This window comes from Urocitellus parryii, chromosome 4 (genome assembly GCF_045843805.1).
Source record: "Urocitellus parryii isolate mUroPar1 chromosome 4, mUroPar1.hap1, whole genome shotgun sequence".
NCBI lineage: Eukaryota > Metazoa > Chordata > Mammalia > Rodentia > Sciuridae > Urocitellus > Urocitellus parryii.
The window spans coordinates 137,355,894-137,364,223 of NC_135534.1; the positions used below are offsets into that span (position 1 = coordinate 137,355,894).

Genomic DNA, 8,330 nt, shown 5'->3' on the forward strand with positions numbered 1-8,330 from the left:
ACAAATAAAAAGTAAAAGAATGATAACTCAAAAAGAGAATTAGTTGGAGTGAGGGAAAGAGTGCTACTGTGAGAAAGGCACCACAGGCAGCTTGTCATGTTCTGGTATTGGTATGACTATTTCTGACACTGAGCCCTGGCTGTCTTAGTATCTTTCTTTAAGTTACATGCATATTTTATACAATCTATTGCATAATATTGATAAATTTCACAATTTTAAAAAAGAGAAGGTCAGGGGATAGGAACACAATAAACAATTAGCTTAACTACGTTCTATTGTTCCTAGAGCTGAGTTCCCTTCAAACCTTTTAAACCGACAGCTAGGATTAAGCTCTTTCATTTGATCTGGATCACTAGTTTGAAAATGGCAAACTTTTTATCAAAGAAGAGACAAGAAAAATCAAAACCTATTTCTTACTACCCTAAACATTACCCCATTTCTGCTAATAAGTAAACAATCACTCTAACCTTTCACAACCCCCTGTTGTGGTAGGCACAAGTAGTAATTAATATTTAGGCAGTACCTACCACCTGGCATAGAATTATCTTTGCACACATTTTTTTCCCCCATAAGATTATAAATTCCTCTGCTGGGTACAGTGGCCCATGCCCGTAATCCCTGCTACACCAGGAGGCTGAGGCAGGAGGATCTCAAGTTTGAGGCCAGCCTTGCAATTTAGCAAGACCCTAAAGAAAAATGGTTGAGGATGAAGCACGATAGAGTGATAAAGAGCCTTTGGGTTCAATCCCAATTATGGGGATTATAAATTTCTCCCTTCAAAGCTGTTAATGTTTCGTTTTCTTCCTTTTTTTTGTTGTTGTTTACTTATACTGTCTATCAAACTACTGAAATTAAAATATCAAGGCAAATATATTGCGGTTGTTTCCATGTAACTTCGCCTGACAATATACAATTTTCCTGTTAATGGTTTTGCAATCCCAGTCTGACCATAGCAGAGAAGGCAGGGACCTCAGGCTTCCAACAAAATAAGAACCAATCTTAGGTTTCAGTTGGAAGAGAGGAGCTAAGCTGTGCTCCTGGCTTGGTTCTTGCCAACTATTCAGCTGTTTGGGATGAGCTGCACATCTTGTCGGCCACTTCAAGTTTTTAATCAAGAGACCTTGGAAGAATGGTGCTGACTTCACTTTCTACAGCAGGTATCTTAGAACACTGTTTTGGATTCTTTGCATGTTAGTTTTTAATACTTCCTTGGGCCCGTACGCCTTGTGAAGCCTCTTAACATTAGAGTTATTTGGCATCTGCATAACCTGCGTCCTAACCTCCAGGCGCCGTCCCGCGGTCACTGACACGAGGAAGGGAATACTACTAACACATACTTTCGGAAGGTCTTAAATTTCCTGTAAGAGGGTGTCGAATGTAAGGCGCAGCCCAGAGTCTTAAACCGCTATCCCACGCCTGAGAAAAGGTCACGCCCCCTGCAGACAACCACTCCGGGTTTTAATCCGCCCGCCGCCGCCTTCCCGCCTCCCTCCGGGACGCGCACTTCCGGCCGCGAGGGCGTTCGGGAGCGCGCGCAGCAAGCCTCCACCAACCAGAGGCCGCGTCTGGTCGGCCCGAGTGCGCGCGCGCACATTCGTGCGCAGGTTCGAATCTCCGTCGCTTCGCGGTTGCTGCCCAACGTCCGGGCCGCACCTCTGAGGCGGCTAAGGCCGCGCAAGAGGGCGACACTCGACTCCACCCGGGCTGCCCCGCCCCCTTCCCCTCGCCCCCTTCCAGACGCAGCATAATCAGGGTCGGCCTCGCCCTCCCTCGCGCGTCCCGCGCTCCGCCCTGAGACTATCGGCGCTGGGTCCCGCGCCCGGCCGTCTCCGCCCGAACCCTCAGGCCCATGGCCAAGCGGCGTGCGGCTGAGCCGCTGACGTTCCACGTGCCTTGGAAGCGGCTCCTGCTCTGCGACTTCACGGAGGAGCCGCCGCCGCCGTCGCCGATTTGGATCCCGCCGTCGGGGCCCTCGCATCCTGGGCTACCGCGAAAGCGCAAAATCGACGCAGGGGCCATGTCAGAGCCTTCGGCTTCGCCCAGCAAGCGCCGCGACAGCGGGGACAGCAGCGCCCCGAGCGGCGGGGAGCGTGAGGGCCGCGGCCTGGAGACGGGCGAGCCACCGCTGTCGCTGCTGCCGGGAGGGCCCCGGGGGCCAGGGGAGGAGCCCCGGGACGCCCGGCCCCCGGGGGGCGGTGGTGACGACGGGGCGGGGCGCACAGGGCCCCCGCGGGAAGACTGGGGGGCCGCACCGCTCCAGGTAGGGGTTGGGGGCTGGTGGGAGAAGGGCTTCCCCTTTTCCTAGCCACTGCGCGCCCAGAAAGGATCGGATCCCCCACCCTCAAGTTGGGTCCGTTAACACCCCCTAAAAGGCAAAAAGCCGGATCCCGGGCAGCACGCGGCGCCCAAAGCCTGCCTTGGCAGTATTGGAGGAGTCTGAGAGGAACATTGGTAGACCAGGTGGAGGTAGCGTCTGCCAGGGCACTGTGCAGAAGTGGAAGCGTGGCCTGGGCAGGTTGTAGACGTTGACTGAACCAAGGGGTGCAGCTCAACGACAAACGTCAGGGAAAGGGAGTGCGAGCCCTCGTAGCGTTAACCAGGAAGAGAATCCGTGACCGGAGGGAGAGTGGCCGGCTGGGAGCCATCTGTTGATTGGGCATATTGGAGGCTTGGTACAGCCCTTTGGGCTGAGAGGAAGTCCTTTTGTATCTTTGGAAAACCCTTTTCTAACTGTTCAGTGTTAAACCCCATCATGTGAAGACGGATTGTTGACATTTGTGCATCAAAGTAAAGCATTTATGAGAATCACGGGGAAGTTTCCCCTTTTTCGCTTCCCTGCATCTAAGAATACTTAAAAAAATCTGATTTGTCCAGATAGCCCAGCCTCTAGTTGTGTGATCCTATGAAATACTAGAAATGTGACTAGTTCAAAACAGTATGTGCTGCTATACGTGCAACACATGAGATTTTGAAGATTTAGTAAAAAAAAAAAGATAAACTATTGATTGCTCAAGAAATAACTTATATGCTATTAAAGTATATTAATTTCATCTTTTTCTTTTTTAGTATAACTACTAGAAAATGTTTATTTTATGGCTCATGTTATATGTTGGGAACTTTGATCTAGATTTAGGAATCTGCTTTTTCCCAGTTCTGGGATGACTTACTAGGGGAGTTGTCCCTAGTGGAAGAATCAAGTTTAGGGGCTCAGAATTCACCAGTCTTCAACCACTACAGTATAGTAACCACTCAACTTTGTTCTGTGGGATTAAATGTTTTGTGACAGAGTTGATTAACTACCTTGCAGAATTAAAAAAAAAATGCATTTCCTTTGTTCAAATTTTATAGTTAGGGAAGATTATTTTTTCCTGTGAGAGAAATTATCTTTTAGACTTAATCACTATGATCACCATTTTAGAAATTGTAAGTACTTCTACTTCAATTTTCTTGGAATTTAGAATAAACATCAGCCTTATTTAGGCTTTTTTCTTCAAAATGCTTTTAGATGTTCAGAATCACCTTCCTTAAAACAATGAGTCATCCAGACCTGTTGGTTATGGAGATAGGTCCTTTGTAGTTAAAAATCATACTCTTCAGATGGTTGTTGAGACCTCACCCATATGAAGGCTTGTCTTTCCTACCACAATGTGGTAAGTGTCATATGCCATAGAACTGATAAGAGGGAAATACGAAAATAACAGGCAAAAAAGTAGAGTGACATAAAGGCACTTGCTTAGAATCTCCTAGAAACAGCTAGTTGTGTTACACAATTGACTAGATCCGGCAGTGCTCAATTTCCATTAGTTGCTGCAAGCTCATGGAAGGAAGAAGTTTGGCTCTTGGGATTTCTTCACTGAGACTAGTCTCCTGTCGGTTTTTCTTTGAGCAAAAACCTGAACACTCAAATTCCTTCGTTTTGTTAAGTCTCTTCCTTAGGCTGCATCTCTTCTGCAAATCTAAGAGATGGATGTGCTTTTTGTGCCTCCCTCTTAACTTTTTGCTTCCAAAGATCCAGGCTTATTGTTTATAGCTTATTTCAAGGGAAAATAGCAAAAAAGATGGAGATGGAAAAAGCTTGTTCAGTTCAATGTAATAACTGCCTGGTTTCTGTTGGTGAGAATAAAGCTTAAGTTCCTATCCTCACCCCTGGGGTCTCATTTAGAAAATACTACTTCATATACCTTCTTTCTAAATCAAAGATGCAGTACCAGCAGAATAAGGTACTTCTTTGAGGGAGGGTAGGGTACTGGCAATTGAACCCAGGGACATTTTGCCACTGAACTACATCCCCAGATCTTATTAATTTTGAGACAGGGTCTCCCTAATTTGCTTCGGGTGTTATTGAGTTTCTGGGGCTGGTCTCAAACCTCTGTCCTCCTGCCTTGGCTTCCAGAGTTCCTGGGATTACAGGCATGGGTCACTGTGTGCAACAAGGTCCTTCTTTTCTGTGCTGAAACCTTAGAATATTTCCTACATTGGTTTCAGATATGGTTTTTATTGGAGAACTTAAAAAGTCAGATATTAAGTATACGCATTTTTCATATTAGTGTCATTTTAGGCAAATTCATTGCTCTATCAGTGTTGACTGTTATAGCTGTTTTAACAGTAAACGAATGTTTCACTAAGGAGAAGGTGATTAATGTTTTATATTCATTTTGGGAATGTAATACCTAGCAGTATTGAGCAATAACTGGGCTACCCTTAAATTCCCACAATGGTCCTACTCCAAAGTTACCAGTGAAATCAAGTTCAGAGTTATCCAAACCCAGGTCTGTCTGTCTGCTGGCAAAGTTTGTGCTTTTATCCTCTAGGTTCCACTGATGTTAACAAACCCCCCCACACACACACCCTTTTTAATCTGTGCTTACAAGTTGATAATTTTAACAATGGATTTTCCAAAAGAGAACTAGAACTTTAACCTCATTTGTTTATTGAAGTGAAAGTTTATAAATTTTTGATTTGTTACATCTTTTTTCCCAATATTAAGAAATTCCCCAAAGGCTTGATTCTTTAAGCCTTAAATTTTAAGGCACAGAATGAACTTCCCTCTGAGACTTTCTGGTAAACTTGTGCTCTCCAGTACAATCATCCTTAAATACCCATAGCCAACAAGCATTGGAAGTGTGGCTGGTCTGAATAGTGCTGGAAGTATAAAGTGCATGCCAGGTTTGAAAACCTAGAAAGGATGTATTATATTAATTTTAAAAATATTGGGTATGTTAATGTTTTAGATATATTAAGTGAAATAAGATGTTAAGGTAACTGGGCATGGTGGTGCCTATAATCCCAGCATTTTGGGCAGCTGAGTCAGGAGGATCACAAGTTCAAGGCCAACGGCAACTTAGTTCTTGTCACAAAATAAAAAATAAAATGGACTGGGAATGTATTTTAGTAGTAAAGCACCCTTGAGTTTAGTTCCCAGTACCAAAAATATTATAAAAAAAAGTTATGATTATTTCCCCTGGTTCTTTCTTTTTGGCTTTGGTTACTAGAAAATTTTAAAGTACATATGTAATTCCCATGATATTTTTGTTAAGACACTGCTGCTATAACAAATATAAACTTGAAATAAAAGCACAACATAGTAGAATATATTTGGATATTGATCTGAGAATGGTGTTAATTTTTAGAATTATGACCTTGTAAGCCTTCATGTAATTCCAGTGCCACTTTCTTTACAGAGAGTATTTTGGGGATGCTTAAAATTCTGTGCCAATTTTTAACTTCTATTACTTGGATTAATTTTTTAGTCATTTAGAGTAAGCTGTTAAATTTTTAAGAGGCCATCATTTGGATTGATAAATTTTGATATATTGATTTAAAAGTTATACCTTCTATGAAAGGATATCTTTAATGATCAACTTAACATTTTCTTTATGTTCACCATGTTTATATCCTACACTGCTTTAAAACACCAAGCCTCAGAATAAAGACCAAAACTAAGTTATAAGGGTGTGTGTGTGTGTGTATAAAATCTTATTTTTCTTATTAAATTTAAAATTTAAGATCATTTTTAGACATTTGATGGGGGTACCAGAGATTGAACCCAGGGGTTCTTAATCACTGAGCCACATTCCCAGACCTCTTTTTTATATTTTATTTAGAGACAGGGTCTCGCTGAGTTGCTTAGGGTCTTGCTAAGTTTCTGAGGCTGGCTTTGAACTTTGATCCCCCTGCCGCAGCCTCCTGAGCTGCTGGGATTACAGGCATGCACCGCCGCACCCTGCCAAACATTTTCTTTGGATGAAAAATTAGAAAATTCTAGAAAGCTACTTGTGGATGAAATTTTTAAAAATTTACCCTATTAGCAAATACTTTCACAACCCATAAATACTAAAATGTGCAGATTTAATTGAATACATGAAGTATTTTCATTAGACAAAATTTAAAATGCATACATTTAAAATGCAAAGTGAAATACTACAAGGTCTATTGAGTTTGCTTTTTTAAAACAAGGAAATTTGTTTCTTGGAGGGGAAACCTTCTGAGTTACTGGTGTATTTTTGTCTCTTTTTCTTAAAGCACAATGAAGAATTTTGGCAGTATAATACTTTCCAGTACTGGAGAAATCCTTTACCACCTATTGATCTGTCAGACATCGAAGATGTGAGTGGAAACAACCAGTCAGAAGCAGCACTTGAGGGCAAGAATGAAGTGGTTGAGATTGACATGGAGTCCTGACATAAAGAGCTGAAGAAATGGGATTTCCTGAATTTGAGGAGACATCTCTAAGTGAATTCATGTATTTTTTAGGAAAAAGTTGTTTTCCTTACTTGATGTATCATTTCCAAACCTGAAAAATGAGGAAAGGTTGTTTTGAAGATAAATGCCTGTAGTTACTACTGACCTACTAATAGGGATTTGTCATCAATATAGCAGAGTGGTAGGCAAAATATTTACGTATATATTTTTAAAGAAGCAAGTTTTGTTTAGGTTCTGACTTTTAAGAAACTGATCTTACAAAAAAGGATTCTAGAAGTCTTAGGAATGCATGGAAAATACTCAAATCTTTCATCTGCACCAAAAGTTTGTGGCTCATGAATATCATTTTATAATAACTTATTAATAAAATAATTTCTAATACATCTTACTGACTCTTCTTAGTTGAACAAATAACTGACTTGAACATCTATGCAAACTTAAAATGTGGGGATTCTTTGAAAGCTAGTATTGTTTTTATAGTTTTGTAAAAATGAAAAGTAATAAGAATTTCAATTTGGGTTTAAATAACTTCCAATATTTGATATTTGTTGAACTCTACTATGGTTAATCAAAAATGGATAAAGAAAAATGAAAAGTCAGTTCTTGGTCACCTCCTCCTTTTCCAATATAAAAGGAAAGAAATTTATCATGACCACTTTGTTGGTTTTGAATTGATTTGAGGGCATGTTTTTTTTTTTTTTTTTTGCTTATTACTTTAGACCTGTAGTTCTCAACACTGATAGCACTTAACAAATCTTTGTCTGGGCCCCATTTTAGAGGTGTTCAATTATTCTGAGGTGGGCCTTAGATATTACTATTTTTTTAAACACAACTTTCTTTCATGTGCAGACAGGGTTGAGAACCACTAGATCAATGTTAGTATTCCTGTTTAAAGGAAATTACTAATTTGAACTGAAGCAATGCCTGTTAATTAGCTTTGTTTTTATTATTCTCCATTGATGACTTTGTCACAAGTAATTTATAGTGTTGCTGTCACTTTTCATTGTTAAAAAAATAAAGCAATTTGTTTTGTAGTTAAGTATCAATGACTAAGTTAATTAACATTTGTACTGCATCCAGAATGTTGGCTTTGTAATTTAGTAACTTGTCCTTACTTGTATATTTTTTTGTTGGTGATGACAGTAAATCCAAAATTCAGAAAAGGTAGTAAATTCTAAAGGGGAAATTTTTGACATTTTGTATGTACTGCAATATGTAAATATAGGTTGACAATAAGAACAGAAGACAGTGTCTGTCATTGTGGTTAGAAATGGTTTTAAAGACTGTACTGCCACTTTCTACCTATGTAGCATTAAACAAGTTATTTTTCATCTCTAAGCCTCAGGTTTCTAACCTGTAAAATGAGAAATAATAAATAGTATCTACCTCGTACTGCTTATCGTCAAGCAATGTTCTAAGTACTTTCCATGAATTATCTTGTTTGATTTTCAACCTTATCTTAAGGTAGGTTGAAAAGATCATTAGAATAATGGTAGTTTGTTCATTTCACGTGTACTGTTATTCAAAGTTTGGTAAGAAGTGAAATTGTGGAAAAAAATAAAACAGGAAGTTTTAAAAAAATAAAACGGGAAGTGTAGGAAAATGTATCTATTTTGCCAACTATTGTA

General features: G+C 40.3%; 1 protein-coding gene across 1 annotated transcript; it reads left to right on the top strand.

Annotated features, from left to right (window-relative positions):
• The first annotated feature begins 1,616 nt into the window (after nt 1-1,616).
• Nucleotides 1,617-8,104, top strand: C4H9orf40 (chromosome 4 C9orf40 homolog). The gene is made up of 2 exons (XM_026389283.2): nt 1,617-2,260; nt 6,523-8,104. The coding sequence occupies exons 1-2, from the start codon at nt 1,850-1,852 to the stop codon at nt 6,679-6,681; spliced, it is 570 nt and encodes a 189-aa protein (XP_026245068.2). The 5' UTR covers nt 1,617-1,849; the 3' UTR covers nt 6,682-8,104.
• Nucleotides 8,105-8,330: the final 226 nt, after the last annotated feature.